This window comes from Perognathus longimembris, chromosome 8 (assembly GCF_023159225.1).
Source record: "Perognathus longimembris pacificus isolate PPM17 chromosome 8, ASM2315922v1, whole genome shotgun sequence".
NCBI lineage: Eukaryota > Metazoa > Chordata > Mammalia > Rodentia > Heteromyidae > Perognathus > Perognathus longimembris.
In genome coordinates this window covers 10,090,897-10,112,002 of record NC_063168.1, presented here as the reverse complement: position 1 = coordinate 10,112,002, position 21,106 = coordinate 10,090,897, and the positions used below count along the sequence as shown (strand labels likewise).

The window sequence follows — 21,106 nt, the reverse complement described above, 5'->3', positions numbered from 1 at the left end:
ATATTGCTCAGTGTACATATGTGAAAATGGAACCCCGCAATCTGAAGGGATGGGTGGGATCGGCAGAGATGGGGAAGAGCAGGATGGAGGGATGACATCGGTCAAGAGTCATTGCATTAATAAACTGAAAAGTTGAATTGAAACTCCTTTGAACAACTACTTAAAGATAACAATAATAACACAATGAATGACTTTGAAGCTTAAGACGTGATTGTTAAATTTTGAAGTCAACTTAACTGAACTGTGTCTAAATATTTACTCAGATACGATTTAGGAATTTCTGAGGTGATTATTGGGTGTGGTTAGAATTTAAATTGGTAGACTTGAGTAAAGCAGACCACCTTCCATTATGGTAATGAGCCTTATCCAATCAGTTGAAGCAATAAACAGAAAAGGTTAACCTAATCCCCTCCTGATTAGAAGAGAATTTCCCCCAGTGCTGAGAGATTGAACCCAGGACCTTGCATATGCTGGGTCAAGTTGCCTGATCAAAATATTCCCAAGTATTTGATATATATGATCACCTGGATCTTGGCTGCTTGGTTCTAATGATTCTTGCCAATCAAAGTAGAGAAAGGAAAAGATGAGCCCAGAGATACAAATCCTCAATTCAATGGCCCCACAAATTTACTTGACAACTTCTTTCTCTGAAAGAGATCATTGTCTTCTGTAACTGCAGTTTTCATTGTTGGACTCTAAGCCCATGTCCGAATGTCTTCCTTACAATGCAGTGAGAGTCTCCAGCCTCATGTTGTGCTACTGTTTGAAGTGAGAGTGGGAAGAACTGCAGACTCAAATTCGACTCCAGGTTTTCTTCACCAGTAGAAGCAACTTCTTCATCCACTCCTCTTGCAAAGAAATGACAGTTGTCCTTGATACCCTCCTCTTACCATGTACCCCCCCCCCCCGAACTCTCCTTGCTCCAGATTGGTAATTGCACCCTATTTCAGTAGGCTCCTGGAGAGAGAGAGAGAGAGAGAGAGAGAGAGAGAGAGAGAGAGAGAGAGAGAGAGAGAGAGAGAGAGAGAGAGAGAGAGAGAGAGAGAGAGAGAGAGTGTGTGTGTGTGTGTGTGTGACTCCAAGTGTGTGGAGAAGTGGTACCTGCCAAAAAACAACTTAAGTTTTCCAACTACAAGCAGAAATTTAGGGAACATGTGTGGAAATACATATTAAATAATATTGGTCATAAGTAGGAGGGGCATAAAGTTAAATCGTGCTGAATTTCTTTTATTTTATGTATTTTATTTCGGGCTTAAACTCAGGGTTTGGTACTGTCTGTTAGCTTTTTTTTTTTTTTTTTTGGCCAGTCCTGGGCCTTGGACTCAGGGCCTGAGCACTGTCCCTGGCTTCTTCCCGCTCAAGGCTAGCACTCTGCCACTTGAGCCACAGCGCCGCTTCTGGCCGTTTTCTGTATATGTGGTGCTGGGGAATCGAACCTAGGGCCTCGTGTATCCGAGGCAGGCACTCTTGCCACTAGGCTATATCCCCAGCCCGTCTGTTAGCTTTTTTACTCAAGGCTGGTGCTCTAACATTGAGCCACAGCTCCACTTCTGGAATTTTGGTATTTAATTAGACATAGGAGTCGGATAGACTTTCTTGCCCAGGCTGGTTTTGAACCTTCATCCTCAGATCACCTGAGTAGCTAGGATTACAAGTATTGAACAATTTTCTCATGTGTCTATTGGCTGTTATCATTTTCTCTTCAGAGAAGTCTTTAAGTCTTTAGCCCACTTATTAATGGGCTGGTTGTTTCTTTGAGGATTTATTTCTGGGGGGGGGGGAGGTTTAACTTTTTGAGCTCTAAGTATATTTTAGATAGGAGGCCCTTGTCTGTTGCATAGCTAGTGAAGATCTTCTCCCAATCTGTGGGCTTTCTAATCCTTGTTTTATAGGGCCTAAACCACAGACCTTTTTTTTTTTTTCTCTTCTTTTGCTAGTCTTGAACTCAGGTCCTGGGCACCGTCCCTGAGCTTCTTTTGCTCAAGGCTAGCACTCTACCACTTGCTCCACAGGGCCATTTCTGGACTTTTCTGTGTATGTGGTACTGAGGAATTGAACCCAGGGCTTCATGCATGCCAGGCAAGTACTCTACCACTAGGTCTCATTCCCAGCCCCACAGATCTTTTAAATTGAATTAAACTGTTAATTATCTCTGATACCTCTTTTCGTTTGGTGGTGGTCCTGGGGCTTTAACTCAGGTTTTGGGCACTGTCCCTGGGCTTCCCCCCCCTTTATTTTTTTGCTCATGGATGGCACTCTACTACTTGAACCACAGCCACACTTGTATTTTTTTGCTGATTGAGAGTAAGAGTCCCATGGACTTTCCTGCTTGGGCTGGCTTTGAACTGTAATCCTCAGATCTCATCCTTCTGAGTAGCTGGATTATAGGCAAGAGCCACCGTGCTTGGCTAGCAGAGCTTTTTGAGAGAGAATTCCAAAATTCTTTGAATGTTTTGAAGACTATGAAAGTGGAATTAATTTTTACAGTCAGAGTAAGAAGATTTTACAATTATAAAAGAAGAAAGGCAAATTTTGCCTTCTTGGAAAGTCCAGATACCTTGCCTATATTCTAGTCACTATCTTCTGTATGACTAGTCTACATTATATTCAGAAAGGGAGCTGTTAGGTGCTTACTAAGTTTTGGGGTTGGTAGATCCTAGCTGAAGATATTTTATATAGGATTTCACTGCCAAAAGTTTGCTATTTCATCACAAAGATTTGTTTCATAATCTTTCCTCTGTGCCAGTCTACTGTGTATCATACTGTACTGCTGGATTATTCATCATGTGGTTAATGATTAGAATGCTTACCTTAGAAAGTAGAAAGATTAAGGAAGACAAACAAGGCTTACTTTGTTACTGGGTGGAGGATATATTGGCTTCTGTATTATGAGATTTACAGGAAACCTCCCCTCTCATAACTTGTACCTTCTTAGCACTGAATTGTTTTCTGAACCACCTATATCAATGACAAGTGTGTGTGTGTGTGTGTGTGTGTGTGTGTGTGTGTGTGTGTGTATGTTGGAATGTTTTCACTTATTTACTTTAGTAAATAAGTAAAGGTAAATAGTAAAAATAAATTAGTATTTTTTGAGGATGGAGTCTATGTCCCCCAGGACATAGTTGCCCAGGGTGGTCTCAAATTTCTGGGCATAATAAACAATTTCTTTGTGCTATGATTTAAAAAAAAATTGTTGGTGCCAATCCTGGGGCTTGAACTTAGGGCCTGGGTGCTGTCTCTTAGCTTTGTCTGCTCAAGGCTAGCACTCTACCACTTGAGCCGCAGCTTTTTCTGGCTCCACTTCTTGCTTTTTTTTTTTTTTTTTGCCAGTCCTGGGCCTCGGACTCAGGGCCTGAGCACTGTCCCTGGCTTCTTCTTGCTCAAGGCTAGCACTCTGCCACTTGAGCCACAGCGCCACTTCTGGCCGTTTTCTGTATATGTGGTGCTGGGGAATCGAACCCAGGGCCTCATGTATACAAGGCAAGCACTCTTGCCACTAGGCCATATCCCCAGCCCCTCACTTCTTGCTTTTTGATAGTTCATTTTGATCCTCAGATTTCAGCTTCTTGAGTAGCTGGGATTACAGTTGGGAGCCACTGGTGCCTGGTGACCAGAGACTTTCTTTTTTTTTGCTCAAGGCTAGCACTCTACCACTTGAGCCACAGCACCACTTCTGGCTTTTTCTATATATGTGGTGCTGAGGAATCGAACCCAGGGCTTCATGTATGTGAGGCAAGCACTCTACCGCTAAGCCACATTCCCAGCCCAACCAGAGACTTTCGTAAGGTAAGTTTTAGTAAAAGGAAGAAGAAACAACATGATTATATATGTAGTTGCTATGCTGATGATTTTTTTCCCCTGGAATTTCTCTGTCTTTTTTTAAGTATAAAAATGATTTTGGGGGCTGGGGATATGGCCTAGTGGCAAGAGTGCCTGCCTCGGATACACGAGGCCCTAGGTTCGATTCCCAGCACCACATATACAGAAAACGGCCAGAAGCGGCGCTGTGGCTCAAGTGGCAGAGTGCTAGCCTTGAGCGGGAAGAAGCCAGGGACAGTGCTCAGGCCCTGAGTCCAAGGCCCAGGACTGGCCAAAAAAAAAAAAAAAATGATTTTGTTCCCATCAGAAATGTGGGATTCAACTTTTCCTTAAAGTAAATGAAGTTCTGAGTATTTTATTTTTCCATGGGCCAATTTAAAGCTTTGTTTCCTCTGTCTCTAGGAGGTCCATCTGAAATAGAAGCTCTCTCAGCTTTCCAGCGGTGGTTACTCACAGAAGTGGTTGAGTTTCCCATTTCTGCTGTGTTTCCCGTCCTTTGCAACCTTGCTGAGCTATGGTCTGTGTCTTTGTTCTTGGGACCATCCCAGCTTCAGTTGCTGGAGTCCGACTTGGCTCATTGGATTCTGTTCTTCATGTTATCTCATCTCATAATCTCTTTAGGAGCTCGGCCATCCTTTGACTCCTGTGTTTGATCATTGCTATGGTCTGAATGTGTCCCCTAAAGTTCATGCATTGGAAACAGTCCCCAATGCAATGGTGTTGGGAGGAGAGGCCTAACAAGAGGTGACCAGGTCATGAGGAATCTGTAGACACACATGGATTAGTGCCATTAGCACAGCGATGGGTTTACTATCTTAAGGGGGCACCTGACAAAATGATGAATTTGGCCCTATATCTCTGTCTCTGTTACTGTCTCTCTTTCTCTTACCTTTCCAACTTCCATCATGAGATGATACCATAAGAAGACCCTTGCCAGTGAGGTCTCTTTAACTTTAGAGTCCTCAGCCTTCACAATTGTAACAAATAAATCTCTGTTCTATAAATTACCCAGGTATTCTGTTGCAGCAGCACAGAACCATTATTCTCCCTCATGTTAGCATTCCCTCCATCTCAGGACCTCAGCCTCTCCCCACCCCAACAGCTTGTATCTGCCCCCAGCTGCATCAGCCCTCCACCCAAACCTGAACTCCACCCTTCACAAAGAACTCTCTCTGGATAGGTTCCCTTTCTCCACCCAGACCTAGCTGTGTTGCTTTCACCTCACATTTTCTCTAGTGCTCAGGTCTTACGGTGTCACCTCTTCCCTGGCTTTCTCCCAGTTTTTCTCTCCTGACTGCCCTCCCTCCAACTTATATAGATCATTTCCCCTATAGTGCCTAGTGAGCATCATGGATGCATTTGTTCACCTTTGTCCCACCATTTCTGTGCTCCTCTCTTACCCTCCCCAAACAGATAAACAAGACAAAAGGTACAGAAAACAAATACAGTGACAAAATAGAAAAACAACAACAAAAAACTAGAAAAAACAAGAAAACCCCTCTTGTTTCCATTTCTTTGAGTTCACTTCAATAAATATTTTATATGATCATATGCACATAGCTATTGGGCCTTTGTGATCCTCTCCTATGAATATCCTCCTTTGGTCTCACTGTGTGAATGTCTAGAGTCCCTAATGCTCAATTCTTATTTTCTCTTTTTTGTATCCACTTTCTCTAACGTTCAAATTTTGTTCTTTTTTATTTCTCTTTTTGTGAATTTTGCATGTGAGAGGCTAGATAATTGTAAACTAGTTTTGGATTAAGTTGTGTTTATTTTGCTCTAGTGCAGGCAAGTACATGATCATGTGTAGGTGTCTTTATGAGTGATCTTGTAACTTAATTAAAAACATTCTACCAGGGTCTGGTTACATGTTGATGATGTCATAGTGAAGTCTTTGGTGACTTACCACGGTGACACAGGACCTACAATGCGTGTGGATCAGCTAGTGTGGATAAAGGATGTATTTCTTTTAAGTATCTTAGAAGATAAGACTCAAAGAGGTAAAAATCTAGGCAGAAAGTCTGGGCAGAAGCCTCTGTTGGTCTCAGATCTCTGTACGAAAGGTCACAGTGCTCCCCGCCATCTTCTTCTGGTAGTCTTTGTCAAACTCTTCATTTTGAGCCACCGTAAAATAGTTCTTCCAGTCCCCAGGCATCCCTGAAACAAGGCAAGATCTCAGGGCAGGCTGCAGGTGTAGGAGGGAGGGGTGAGGGCTCACTCTCAGAACCCACACGAGGTGGGTGGGGAACACCAGCGTATCTCTCCAAACCTGTGTGGTGGTCCTATTGGCAAGACTAGGCAATGTAGCAATAGGCAAGGAAGCATGGAGGATTCACAGAAATGATGAGCAGGCCTTGGGGACCCTAGTCTCACGGGGCATCCTTAGATGTAAATCTTACCTTTCCTCATAAAAGGGGAGATGGAGTGGTCCATGAGACTGGCAGGTAAAGTAGTATAGTTGGCCATTGGGTTTTGCTTCATGACGTCAAAGGAGGTGTGATAGATGATCTTATTTAGAACGTCCTCTGCTATATCTTTTTCCAGGAACTTCAATATCTTCTTAATTTCCCTCCTTGGGTCCTGTAGGTAAAACAGTTACACAAGAGAAATAATTGGGGAGACATTCCATTAGAGACAATGGTCTGTTTGGACAAACTGTTTGGGGAGAGAGGTGTTAAGGGTTCAATTAAAAAAAAAAAGGAAATATTTCTCAAGTGGCTCCAGGTCAGGGCACTGACTGTCTCAGCTGCTGGGGCCACAGGGAGGCCAGGACTATTCCTGACATCAAGAGGCTCACCCTGCAGGAGAGCAATCTAGTGTGAAACAAGCATGGCGACCCCTGGCTGAGAAAGCGCGTGCTTCCTGCCTCTAGAGAGAACCCCAGAAAGCTCTGGGGATGGAACCATGGAGTCGAGGGGTAGGGAGGGGTCGTGAGAAGGTTGAATGAAGTGGGATGGGTGCTATGGTTTGGAAGTTAACAGAAGGCCAATGAGAGCATGAAGAAATGAAATCTCAAATTGACTCAGGAGTGTGACTCCTTGCTCCTCACTTCTTTTTGATAACAAGAGATCCAAAAAGAGAAGGACCTGTAGCTTTTGATGACGTCTCAGAGTATCTCTTTCTCCTCTTCCTCCTCCTCCTCCTCCTCCTCCTCTCCTTCTCCTCTTCCTCCTCTTCCTCCTTCATGTGCTATTACTGGGGCTTGAACTTGGGACCTTGTGCCCTTCACTAGGCTTTTATTTCTTTCAAGGCTGGTGCTCAACCACTTCAGCCATAACTTCACTAGTGGCTTTTTGCTGGTTAAAGATAAGAGTCCTGGCTGGGAATATGGCCTAGTGGCAAGAGCGCTTGCCTCCTACACATGAAGCTCTCGGTTCGATTCCCCAGCACCACATATATGGAAAACGGCCAGAAGGGGCGCTGTGGCTCAGGTGGCAGAGAGCTAGCCTTGAGCAGGAAGAAGCCAGGGACAGTGCTCAGGCCCTGAGTCCAAGGCCCAGGACTGGCCAAAAAAAAAAAAAAAAAAAAAAAGATAAGAGTCCTATGGAATTTTCTGTTTGGGATGGCTTTGAACCAGGATCCTTAGAGCTCAGCCTAGCTAAGCATGAATCATCAGCACCCAGCTAAGGTCTCAGATTTCTTTGCCTTGGGGTAGGAAGTAGTTTTGTAACAAGAGCACAGGATCATGAAAGTGGATCTGCGGTCCATTCATCTCTCTGGAATAGAAGTCAGTTCACTATCTTGTCCATGATGATACAGATTAAACCTCAGTCTAGGGGTTTGGAGTATGGAAGAGGAAGAAGGAGGATACATGTCTTCACACATTTGTGTACTTTACAAATGCAGTGGCATACATCTCTGTAGTAATCTCAAGAGTGAGGTCTCAGTGCCTCTCACCTCCTTCATATCTTCATAGAAGAGGTAGAGAATGCGGTGCTGGTCCTTTATGTCCCACCATCCCTTGACGTGGTCATACCAGGAGCCCCACAGCACTGAGGAGGAAAGCGATGGAATATCAGTGAATAAGCTTAATGCCAACTTAAACCTTTCTGAATGAGATGATGACAATAACCATAATAATGTGACAGGAATGTAAAAGAGGGACTGTCTGGAAGGGAATCAGGGAAGGAGGGGTGAAGGGAAAGGCTGCTGTAAGGTGAAGAGGATAATAGTCACACACACATGCACACACACACACACACACCGCATGCGTGCACACACACAGAGACAAAGACAGAGACAGAACAGTTAAGTCCACCAAGCAAAGTTTTAAAAATGGGAATATTATGAAGGGAGTGAACTTGTTCAAAGCACATTGTATTATGCACAGGGTAGGAAATGACACCCTCTCATACTATTAACATATGCAATTCAAAAATTAATTAAATGACCAATACTTTCCCTAATAAAAGAAGTCATTTATTCAGTACTACCAAAATCCAGAAATCCAGAGCAGAACTCTTATTTTCAGAAAACAGGTATTGTTTAAAAGTATTTAGAGAAGTGGTAAAACTTTTTGGGTTCCTTGGCTTATATTTCCATAATTGAATTTATTCCACTGTGAAGCATTGTCTTATGGATGGGGCTTCAAAACTTTCATTTCCCTGTGTCACTATATGGTACATAGATCGATACTACACAATAGATATTGCTCCCTAATGGGCATTGATTTTGAGTAGACTTTCACTTGGAAAAATCTATACCTACCACGTATTTGATCACCTTTGCAAAGGAAGAAAAACATACTGAGTGTCATTAGTCCTGACAACATCACCTGCCCAGGGCATTACTAGTTGACTTCTGTACCCTTTGTCTTATATACTATATAAGTTTATCTGATTTGGGGAAGGGAAGGGGAAGCACCAAAACAGTGGGACAAAGAAAAATTCAGCAGTGTTACTCACTAGACATCATTTTGGAAATGAACTGCCAACTGGGGTGACGGAGATTGGGAGGGGAAAAATTGGAAGAAAAAGAGGGAGGTAGTGACACTGTTCATTACCTTATGTAACTGTAACCCCTCTGTACATCATCTTTACAATAAAGTGTTTTTTTTTTTTTTTGTTTTTTTGTTTGGCCATTCCTGGGCCTTGGACTCAGGGCCTGAGCACCGTCCCTGGCTTTTCTTTGCTCAAGGCTAGCACTCTGCTACTTGAGCCACAGCGCCACTTCTGGCCGTTTTTTGTATATGTGGTGCTGGGGAATCGAACCCAGGGCTTCAAGTATACGAGGCAAGTGCTCTTGCACCTAGGCCATATCCCCAGCCTACAATAAAGTTTAAATTTTAAAAAAAGACAAAAAGACTGTGTCACCGGGGTTTCTGCCTTCAGAGCTAGAGCTGGACTTTGCTGCAAGAGGCATTGGAAAGCTTTGGAGGCTAGAGGAGAGGGAAGATAGAGTATTTATATCCTCCATGCCTTCCCTGCTGGCTCCCAGTGGTGGGTTGACTGCTGTCCCTACCAAACCCCCAGCTCCTGTCAAAAGTCTTCTATCTCAAGTGGCCGGCACTCCCCCAGGAATACTCTACTAGCCTTCTCTGGTTTACCCAAACTCAGCTTACAGCTTTGTAAATGTTCTCTCTGTCAGAGCCTCCCTAGCCAACCTTACCTGAGCGTGTCATCTACTTCCTGACAGGGGTGTGTGTGTGTGTGTGTGTGTGTGTGTGTGTGTGTGAGAGAGAGAGAGAGAGAGAGAGAGCGAAAGAGAGAGAGTATTGGGCTTGAATTCAGGGCCTTGTCTATATCCTTCCTTTTTTTCCCCCCTCACTCAAGTCTGGTGTTCTGCCACTGGAATCATATCTCCATTTCTGTTTTTTTTTTTTTTTGCCAGTCCTGGGCCTTGGACTCAGGGCCTGAGCACTGTCCCTGGCTTCTTTTTGCTCAAGGCTAGCACTCTGCCACTTGAGTCACAGCGCCACTTCTGGCCATTTTCTGTATATGTGGTGCTGAGGAATCGAACCCAGGACTTCAAGTATACGAGGCAAGCGCTCTTGCCACTAGGCCATATCCCCAGCCCTCCATTTCTGTTTTGTTTCTTTTCTTTTCTCTCTCTCTTTCTTTCTTTCTTTTCTTTCTTTCTTTCTTTCTTTCTTTCTTTCTTTCTTTCTTTCTTTCTCTCTCTTTCTCTCTTTCTTTCCTTCCTTCTTTCTTTCTTTTTCTTTCTTTCTGCTGGCTAATTGGAGATAAGAGTCCTAAGGACTTTTTTGCTGTCTGCCTTTGAAACTTGAACTTCAGATATCAGCCTCCAGAGTAGCTACGATTGTAGGTGCGAGTCACCACCACTTGCTTTCCTAGCAGATCTTGAAGAATGAAGTCATGCAGTGAAAACCCTTTCTTCTAATATCAGTAGATGAGTGAATGAGGAAGTAAGAACCCACCATTTTCTTTCACTCACCTTTTCCATCTTTGAATGCTTCAATGTATTCCTCCCAGGTACCAGGGTCAGGTACCATCTTATTCATTCTGGAGAAATGATAGTAGGACACCAGGCAGTCCTTGGCATTTCTAGCCACATAGATAATCTGGAATTAGCCAGCAGATGAAGCGAGAGGCAGAGAGAGTAAGACAGAAAACATCATTGTTTCGTATCAGGCTCAGATTACCAGAAAGCTTTTGTGTATAATCTTGAGCGATCCCACTGGAACAACTAAGCGAGCACTACTTTTAGTTTGCCTATAAAGAGTTCTGATTTGTAGCTATGGCCTAAGCATTATTATGAAATAACACATTTTTTTTTTCTATCATGGAAGTGTCCTCGTATGTATAAATACGAGGACACTTCTTTGGGATTCCAAAGTCACTTGCCCTCAAGGGGTGGTGCTAGTCCCGCTGATGTAAGCATTTGATTCTGTTGGGTAGCTATCCTTTTACTGCAAAAAAATTTTTTAACTTGATTTTTGGGTTATATTCTATAGTTCGTTGATTTCAAGACCTGTAGCTAAAACAGATAACAATGAAGGCAACACTGCTGTCTTTAAGCACTAGCTTATATGGACAGGTAAAGATTCTTTGAGAGGTTTGGGAATTCTGGTCCCACTGTACATTTAGCGTACATTGCCTATATAGGTCCTGAATTAACAAGTGTCAATCTAAAAAAAATTAAATTGAGAAAATAGAAGTGTAGAATACCTGAGAGATTGGTTTATGAGACACTGACAAAAATCAGATCTCTCTCTGTGTCTGTCTCATTTTCTCTGGCTCTTTATTTTTGACAATACTGCCTTGAACTCAGGGCCTCAGTTCTGTCCCATAGCTTTTTTTGTACTCTACCACTTGGGCCACAGCTGCCCTTCTGGCTTAGTGGTGGTTAATTGCAGATAAGAGACTTACAGACTTTTCTGCCTAGACTGGCTTCAAATCACAATCCTCCTATCTCAGCCTTCTAAACAGCTAGCATTACAAGGAAGAGCCACCAGGGCCTGGCTAGATTTCTCATTTGAAAAGGAAGAGGAACAGGTTTCACACATGAAGTTGATGTATCATTAGGGCAACAGGCTGGTGGCCGAGAGTATGATCCATTCAGGTCTCTGGCTGTAGGGCATACAGAAAACCCACCACTGTGTTCCACATGAAGTCAGTTCCCAAAGGACTGCTCTTGGGCTAATGAGTGAGCACAGCAGGGACACTAAGACAGTTGAGGCTTTCTGATGCTTGGCTTTGGTTGGAGGATTCTTGACTGAGCCTTGCCCAGTGCTGCCCTGTAGAGTGTCCTGTGCACTTTCATTGTTTCCCCCTCAAAGGGGTTAAATCATTGAGATCTTATGGCCCCCATTCTCCTCTACTTTTCCCTTCCCATGTTTTCCCCAAGCAGATTTCTTTCAGATAAAACCCTTCTTTAGCTCCTGCTTCTCCAAAGACCCAAATTAAGATAGAGGTCTTCCTCAGGAATGACTTTCTTATTTCATTGGACCATCTCTTTAAATATGGCTTAGTTGTACGTCATCAGCATAATTTGACTGAAAAGCTTCTCAAATAGGTCCTCTGCAATACTATTTTGAGGGAGAGGGGGATTCGGAATGGAGTGTGTGGGCTTTGGTGGCAGCATCCCTGTCTGCCCTGTAGTTCCACAGGTGATTTCTTTCTTGTTTAAATTTTAATTAATTAATTAACTAATTAATGAATTGAGTTTTATCTCATTTGGCTTTTTTTGCTCAAGGCTACTGCTCTACCACATGAGCGACAGTTTCGTTTCCTCCACTGCCCCCAGTGTTTCAGTGATCTGGGCGTGAAGAGTGGGCCCTTCTTACCTTGGAATTTTCTTTCCAGAATGAAGGTGGTAGCATTTGAACAGGAAGATGAGTTTTCAAAGTTCTGGGAGAGGGCATTTTGTTAGCCAGATCCAGTCCTGGGAAAGAAATCACATCATTCAGCCAAATGCTTCTCATTATGATTAATCATCTACATTGTGTTAAATGGTAGGAATTATGATGACCACGTGATTGGCTTTCTGTCTAAAATGATGATTTCATCTGTCTATGCGGCCTCTCTGATGGCACCTTGCCTCTTCATTCGGGTAGAGGAAAGTATCAACGAGGTATTGTCCTGGGTGACATTGCTAACTTACTCGCTGTGTGTTGATGTTTGTATGTAGGAAGGTGGAGATGCCTTGGGAAACTTGAGGTTGTGAGAGCTATTGCTCCAACAAGCCAGTGGCTCTTCTGTCTTTTGAATTTTTCTATCTCCCAATGTGGGGAAGATATGCAGATGGAGAAGTACTGATAGTCCTCTTCAGGGAGGGAGGTGATAGGAGGGCGTTCTAGAAGTTCTGGCCTGAGAAATTCTGTCTCTCTTCCTCTCCTTTACTATCCTCAACTCTCTCTCTCTTTTAGTGGTACTGGGGTTTGAATTCAGGGCCTCATGCTTGCTATCAGACACTCTACCACTTGAGCCATGCCCCCATTTTTTGCTTTAGTTATTTTTTTTGTATAGAGTTTCATATTTTTGCTCAAGGTTCATCTCAGACTATGATCCCCCAATTTACATCTCCTGAGTAGCTGGTAAACAGATGTGAGCCACCACATCTAGATTATTGGTTGAAATGGAATTTCACTAAGTGTTTGGTTTTTTGCCTGCTCTGACCAAGGGCACTTCAAGGGCATGGGATACTTCAGGCTTAGGCTCTGCCTCCTACAGACTTTGCCACCTCCCACTAGCACCACCTGGGGAGCAAGCCTTTACCATCTGCAACTTTGAGGCCACTTACAGCTCCAGACAAAAACACATTCCCCTGTTTCACCTGGAGATGTTTTCTAGAAGGCATAGTATAGAAACAGTCTCTTCCCAAAGATCCTGCACGAAGGTTCCACTCCCACTCTGTCCTAGACAGGCAGACTTACCCGAGTTGAGGGGTGGAGGCAGAGTCCATTCGAGGAAAGGATGCCGGTCGAACGTGTTGGCCCGCTGGCATTTCTGCACATCCCCGTCATTCTGGATCATGTCCACAATCTCCTGTGTCCAGGTGGTGCCTAGAAGTATTGCTCGCTGTCATCCCCCCACCCACTCGAAGCACAATATTGTCCTACTACCTCAGTCATGCATGTGTTCAGTCAAGGTTGTGATTGTGGAATGTTGAGCAGAATCAGCTCAGCTGTCATAGCTGTGTGTCACTCCAGGTGGGTGGGGTGAGCTCCGTCTTCCGGGTTCACTGTCATCAACTCCCTATAATATATGCTTCCTTATGCCTCTTTATTCTTTTCCTCTGGCACCTAGCACAGGGCTTTGTACCGCATGGAGGTAGCCTGTATATAAAATTGATCCAGTTGAATGTACGGGAAATATAAAGTTGAATCATCCAGTGTTTCTATGCTAATGAGCTTATGATTGTTTTTAGATTATTAGTTCAGAGATGTCAGAAGTTACTTCTTGTCTAGCTACCTTCCACTCTTTTTCAAATTAAGAGACCCTCTATTTTAATAGGGTATATAGCTTGTGTCAAAGGCTCCATTTTTTTTCCTTTTTTCTTGTAGCTACATGAGGCCAAGCCACTCATTTCTGGGAAGGTGGATTTAATGGAAAGGAACATGACCTTAGTCTTCCCTTCCTATCTTCTTGCTGCTATTTGGAATATATATGTGCTGGCTGGACCACCAGCAGTCATATTGTACCATGAAATCTAAAAGTACACTTGAAGGTGGTACAGCAGAAAGTTAAAAGGAGCCAGAATCATTGATGATTGGTGTGGCTACCATTTCTTTCCTGGGCTGACAATATACAGACTGCTTTTTGTTTTGTGTTATTTTGGGATTTCTGCTCCTTTTTCCTAAACTGAATTCTATTTTGTACAGGGAAAAGCATAGACATATAGGTAGATAAAAAGCTGGACAACGGCAGAGAATGCTAATTTTCCAGCAAAATGTATTCTTCTTTTTCTTACTTTTGGAAAAAGCTTCTATGTCTTGTATCCAAAGCTAATAATGTTAATTAATATGTGTGGCAAACACACAGATATCCAAAAGGTAAGCAGTATACTGGAAGGCTCACAAAAGTGTGCCAAGTGCCAACTTCCCACACAAGGTGTTCAGAGGAGGAAGGCAGTCTTGCTGCTGAAGGGGTCAGTGAGGCTCAGCTTCAGAGGAGTTGGTGGCTTTGGAATGAAGAGGAAACAGGAAGTCATCTCCATTGAGGAGGCAGGGAAAATCCAGGATCTAGATGAGGGCAGGCAGGTTCCCTGCGGGGAAGTGTAATTAGAGCTCATGAGCTGTTGGCAGGTGGTGGGAGAGGCAGGGAAGCAGGAGGAAGGACAGAGAGATGGAGACCACAGCATGGAAGCCCTTTGATGTTGTCTAAGTTTCAAGATGGCCTGAAACAAAGTTGATGCCCTGCTAGCAGTGTGGATGAAATTCAGATTGAGGAGAGATAGTGAACACTTGAAAAAGGACAGAAATGGGTGATCATGAGAGACGCGAGCAGCCAATGGAAGGCCCTTACTGAGTAAGTTCTCCAGTGAGGCTCGGAAGAGAGCTTAGATTCTTGAAGCAGGGACAGAAACACATTTGTTCTTTGGATACGAAGTGTTCCCCCCAAAGGCTCTGCTTTGGAGGAAGCAGGTCACAGTCTCTTCCTCTCCTTTTTCCTCTCTCTCTTTCCTCCTCCTCCTCCTCCTCGTCCTCGTCCTCCTCGTCCTCGTCCTCGTCCTCCTCCTCCTCGTCCTCCTCCTCGTCCTCCTCCTCCTCCTCCTCCTCCTCCTCGTCCTCGTCCTCGTCCTCCTCCTCCTCGTCCTCGTCCTCCTCCTCCTCCTCCTCCTCCTCGTCCTCGTCCTCCTCCTCCTCGTCCTCGTCCTCCTCCTCCTCCTCCTCCTCCTCGTCCTCGTCCTCCTCCTCCTCCTTCTCGTCCTCCTCCTCCTCCCCCTCTTCCCCCTCCTCCCCCTCCTCCCCCTCCTCCCCCTCCTCCCCCTCCTCCCCCTCCTCCCCCTCCTCCCCCTCCTCCCCTCCCTCCTCGTCCTCCTCGTCCTCGTCCTCGTCCTCGTCCTCCTCCTCCTCCTCCTCGTCCTCGTCCTCCTCCTCCTCCTTCTCGTCCTCCTCCTCCTCCCCCTCTTCCCCCTCCTCCCCCTCCTCCCCCTCCTCCCCCTCCTCCCCTCCCTCCTCGTCCTCCTCGTCCTCGTCCTCGTCCTCGTCCTCGTCCTCGTCCTCCTCCTCCTCCTCCTCCTCCTCCTCCTCCTCCCTTTCTGAGTCCCCCTCCCTTATCTCTCATTTGGCTTCCATGAGTTAAACAGTACTGTTCCACCATACCACCCTTCTGCCATGTAGTGGTGCCTTCTGAAACATGTAGTGGTGAGAAGAGCTACCTGATACAGAAAAGTGGTACCAGAGCAGTTAAGGCCATTGGTGTGACTACTCCTGACGATGTAATACGTAAGCCTTTAGAATTGGTTTATGGGAGGAATTTGCAAGAGTTCGAAGATGTGGGCCAGGGAGTACCTGCAATGCTGTAAGCTCAATCTAATGGATGATTCTTGAAGAAGCTTAGAAGACCAGAATGCCAATAGGAATGTGGACCATGAAGCCTAAGCTCACAAGGTTTCAGATGGGAACTAAAACTCTATCAGGAGTTGAACTAAAGACCATTCTTGTTAGAGTCTGGTAGAGAATTTATAAACATTTTATCTGTATCCTGAGATTTTGTGGGAGGCTGAGTTTAAAGACGATGGGCTGATTAATTTGATGGAGGAGAGTTCAAGGCAATCCAGTATTTAGGACTGTGCCATAGCATAGTTATTATTCCTAGCTGTTTTTTGCTCAGTTTATAGAGTGAATGCAGGAAAGACAGTTGAAAAACTAGCACTTTGTTATGAAAGCTGCTGCAAAACTGAGACTAAGGAAGTCATGGCTTCTGAAGCTATAGAGTGCCTTTGAAAGGAAGCTCAGCATTTTTCATTGGGCAATGCTTTGAGGGCATCTCAGGACCTGGCCAGGCACCAACCACATGGGCTCAAGGAGATGACAGAGAGAACTTGGGCTGGGGGTATGGCCTAGTGGCAAGAGTGCTTGTCTTGTATACATGAGGCCCTGGGTTCAATTCCCCAGCACCACATATACAGAAAAAACGGCCAGAAGTGGCGCTGTGGCTCAAGTGGCAGAGTGCTAGCCTTGAGCAAAAAGAAGCCAGGGACAGTGCTCAGGCCCTGAGTTCAAGCCCCACGACTGGCCAAAAACAAAACAAAACAAAAAAACTTGGGCTGGGAATATAGCCTAGTGGCAAGAGTGCTTGCCTTGCATACATGAAGCCCTGGGTTCAATTCCCCAGTACCACGTACACAGAAAGTGGCCAGAAGTGATGCTGTGGCTCAAGATATAGAGTGCTGGCCTTGAGCAAAAATGAAGCCAGGGACAGTGCTCAGGCCCTGAGTCCAAGCCACAGAACTGGCAGAAACAAACAAACAAAAAACCAAGCATGAAAGAGAGAACTTATTTGAAAGATTTTCCCTTGGGGAAAAAAGATCTTTGAGGGCTCTCTGCTCCCACAGGGGCTTATGTCTCCTGGACTCCTCTCACAGAGCTTAGCTGGTTTCATCTGCATGCAGAATGTTAGAGCTAGAGAGTCATGGAGGCTTCCACCCAGACGAGGAGATGGGTGGAGGACTTAAGTCCGGGCAGGCTCTGCCTCTGAGAGGGAGATGTTGGAAGATGCGGGGGTAAGCCTAAGTTGTGAGGGAGACCTGATATGTTAGAAAAGCCAAGAGATCATTAGTCATTTATTACTATCTCCTGGGGGAGGGGGGTACTAGTCCCCATTTTCCCACCCTGAACAAGTCTGCAATGCCATGGCATCCCTGACCCTTGCTTTCCCCACAAATTCCTCTTCATTGTCTGTGATGCCAGTAAACATCACCTCCTTTCCCCAGATCCAGCCACCTTACGTTTTGACCAGCTGTTCAGCTTGGAGTGGGAGCACTTCACTCCACATCTGTCCCTGCCGCTGGGAGGGGCTTTGGGGGCGAGGACTGCAGGAGGTCCAGGGGGGACTCCACAGAGGGGAGCAAGGGGCACGGGGCTGGCAGGATTTAGCCTGGGGACTGGCACAGGGTTTCTCAGACCACCCACTCTCCCCTCACTTGGTCATTCTTTCTGGCTTACCATTCTGATAGGGATCCACATTAAATGGAAGATCACTGGGCACTGGAGCTCATGAGCAGGTCCAATCGTGATTTTCTAAGTTACTGGTGAAATCCTGTGTGTTTAAAATGAGGAGGCCCGCCCCTGCTAGTGGTGGCATCCCCAAAGCCACCTCTGTCACCCACCTGCCTTTGCATAGGTTGCAATAAGGAGATCGTCGGGCTTTGCTTGGAAGTTCCAGATCTTGTCCCAGTTATTGCTGATCATCTTCGTCATGAGGACCCCATTCACTTCTTCGGTTTCTGGTTTTATATATTTTTCCTCCAGATGGAGATCTTTCATTTTCTCCAAGGACATCTTAGTACATAGGCCAGACAGGAGCTTAAACAGAAAGATGAACACATGTCACTTCTAACACTTAAAAAAATGCTCTTCATGGGCTGGGGATATAGCCTAGTGGCAAGAGTGCCTGCCTCGGATACACGAGGCCCTAGGTTCGATTCCCCAGCACCACATATACAGAAAACGGCCAGAAGCGGCGCTGTGGCTCAAGTGGCAGAGTGCTAGCCTTGAGCAAAAAGAAGCCAGGGACAGTGCTCAGGCTCTGAGTCCAAGGCCCAGGACTGGCCAAAAAAAAAAAAAAATGCTCTTCAGTTCCCCTGCTTGTCTTCGTATCCTAACGTACATAATAAAGATTCATAATGAAGATTTAAAAAGTTACTCTCTGAGAGGCACATGACAGAAGTTGATTTCTATGGTTAAGATTCATTTAGGCAAGAAAAGTCAGAACAGTTGGCTCTTAGTGTTTTGCATTCTTGTTCAGGGTGTAGATGATAGCTACATCTCTGCTGGAGATAGTTGCCAGCGGAGAAATGAACTCCTAAGATTGGTCAGTTCCTTCCAGTTGGCATGGGCTGAGGCCTCAGACACTGGCGGAGATGTGAGGTCTGGGAAGACCTGAGCTCCTGTCGGTATGAGCAGCACACTTCTGTGGACTCGATACAAAGCAGGGTCCAAATAGGAGGAGCTAGAGTGGGGAACTGGGGTGGGGTAGGAGTGGGGCTTAACTACCATTTTTTAAACTTAGTCAGCTACTGAGCTTGAGAAGTTACTTCATCAAATCCCCACTGATCGATCATCAAAAGGTCACCATCAGTGGCTCACATCTGTAATCCTAGCTACTCTGGAGGCTGAGATCTGAAGATCCTGATTCAAATCCAGCTTGGGCGAGAAAGTACAAGAGACTCTTATCTTCAACGAATCACCAATAAGCCCGAAGTGGAGCTGTGGCTCAAGAGGTACAGCAGAATACCTTAGAGCAGAAAAGCTCAAAGACTATCCAGGCTCTGAGTTCAAGCTCCAGAACCAGTACACACACACACACACACATACACACGCAAACACCCTACAGCAAAGCAGTCTGAGTGGTACAGAAATCTCCCTGAACAGCTTCAATTTCAGATCTATGGCATACCCTACATTTGTTCCGGAGGTAACTTCAGTTTACTTGGGAGAAAAACCCTGGTGGCTTTTCTAGTTTTAGACACAGTACTGAGTACCAAAGAACTGCGAAGTCCTCTGTGGAGGTCTCAGAGAAGTAGTTAAAGCAAGCCTACCTTCATGTCATTGTCTTTTTGTTGTTCTGACCCCAGAGCATGCTGGTTTCAAATGATAGATCTGAGGCTGTAGAAATGAATAAGAAATACCAAGAGACCATGGCCCTGAAACATCTGGAAGATCTCCTCTGGGTAGAACAAATGTTTTCTGGGGACAGGGCTGGTGGGTCAGAAGACAGGCCAGATCTGCCCACCCCAGTAAGACCCTGCACTTGGAAAGTTTGGTGGCTTCTACTCAGAGCATGGAGTGTTTGTTACAGAAAGTGGATTCACCTGCTCCACAGAAAGGGGCTTCGTGGATTTATTTTGTATGCCAGTCGTGGGGCTTGATTTCAGGAGCTGGGAGCTGACTCTTAGCTTTTGTGCTCAAGGCTAGCCCTCTACCACTTGAGCCACAGCTCCACTTCTGGCTTTTTGGTGGTTAATTGGAGATACGAGGCTCATGGAATTTCCTGTGTAGGCTAACTTTGATCCTCAAACCTCATATCTCCCAAAGGAGTGAGTCACTAGCACCTGGATTATGCCTATTTGTAAATGTTCTGTGGGCTTCCTCTTCAGATGTAACTGCTTGTGCCAGGTGACTCTCTCCTACACCAGAACGGTCTCAAACTGGCCAGCCATTTCCCTACTTGCGAAAATCCAGTCTGATCCGGGATGGTGTCTGAATAGGAGGATAAAAACCCCACTCCAGTCCTACTTAACTCCCCCCGCCCCAACATAAGGACGCTCAGGAGAACCCCATTAATCATACAGTAACGTGGGGCTGGGCAGTCAGGGCTGGCTGGGTAAGAGCCCAGCCAGATGCCATGAAGGTTACTTTTAATTTGACTTGATATGTGTTTGCATTTGTCTATTTTCCCCCCATGACACCAACTAATGGAATTTTTGTTTACTTCTATTTTATAGTTTCAATGATTAATCATGAAACAAAGCATGTATGCCTGAAGAACAGCATGGGAACTGACAGCCACTTCAGTAAGTAATAGGCTGACTTATCTGTCTAAGTACAGTTACAGATAGCTAAAATCCTTGAGAGGTCTCTTTCTCTTCCTCTCTCTTTCCTTGCAGGGGAAATTGAAACCATACAATCAATTATGATTATAATTTAGCATTGACTATACATCATTCTTAGAAATGTTTTTTAATTAATTAAGTTTATGTTAATAGTAAAACAATAAATAATGCTTGCAATGACTTAAATATTTTACGGGGAGGGGAATAGAACATGTACTTTTCTTGTGTGAAGCCCTGGGTTCAGTTCCCAAAATCAAAGGGAAAAAAAAAACAAAATGTAAGGAAAAAAAATTTCATATGGAAGTATCCTATAAATGTTTTTGATTTAATCACTTAACATTATATTTTTTGAGGTTTATTCATATGATTAAAATCTGTCAATGTCTCCATGGAATCCATGCCAAAATATTTAATCTGAATCTAAACATGAGAAAATGATCATAGAATTCAGAATTTGGGTTGTCTTGTGAGACAGCTGGCCTGATCTCTTTAAGAAGGTTAATACAACCAAAAACCGACAGGAGTCTGTGAGGCTGTTCTAGACAAAAGAGTTTAGAGACAGACCAAATATTTTGACTGGATTTCAATTAAGAAAAAAAACACAGCCATGGGAAATATTCTTAGAACCATGAGGCTGGAGAATGCATGTTTAATTGTAGAAAAGCTCTAGTTTATATGGAATTCATTTATCCTACTCACCATATTGTGATTTATTATATAATTATGTTTGTTATTTGTGCTGTTAAGGTCTTTAGTAGCTTTACCATATTCCATCTGTTTAATTCTTTATTTGCTGGAATAGGGGCATAGAAAAGCTAATATGATAATAAAATTTATGAACTTCTTATAATTCCCTTAAAATATTATGTTGTACTCGAACTGGGACTTGAACTCAGAGCTGTGTGCTGTCCCTGAGCTTTTTTACTCAAGGCTGGAGCTCTCCACTCTAGCTTTGGGTGGTCTCTCACAGATTTGTCTACCTGGGCTGATTTTGAACCTTGATTCTCAGATGTCAGCCTCCTGGGTATCTAGGATTATAGGTATGAGCCACTGGTGCTTGCTTTAATTCTCCCAATTCGGTTCTTTTTAACTCTGAGTCTGTTAATGG

At 44.5% G+C, this 21,106-nt stretch overlaps 1 protein-coding gene across 1 annotated transcript; it reads right to left on the bottom strand.

The window, feature by feature from the left end:
- Positions 1-5,863: 5,863 nt before the first annotated feature.
- On the bottom strand, positions 5,864-17,725 carry LOC125356841 (sulfotransferase 1C1). The gene is made up of 7 exons (XM_048353546.1): positions 17,554-17,725; positions 13,154-13,282; positions 12,065-12,162; positions 10,213-10,339; positions 7,717-7,811; positions 6,219-6,399; positions 5,864-5,976 (listed from the first exon to the last, which is right to left on the bottom strand). Exons 1-7 carry the CDS (start codon positions 17,723-17,725, stop codon positions 5,864-5,866), a joined length of 915 nt encoding a protein of 304 aa, XP_048209503.1.
- Positions 17,726-21,106: the final 3,381 nt, after the last annotated feature.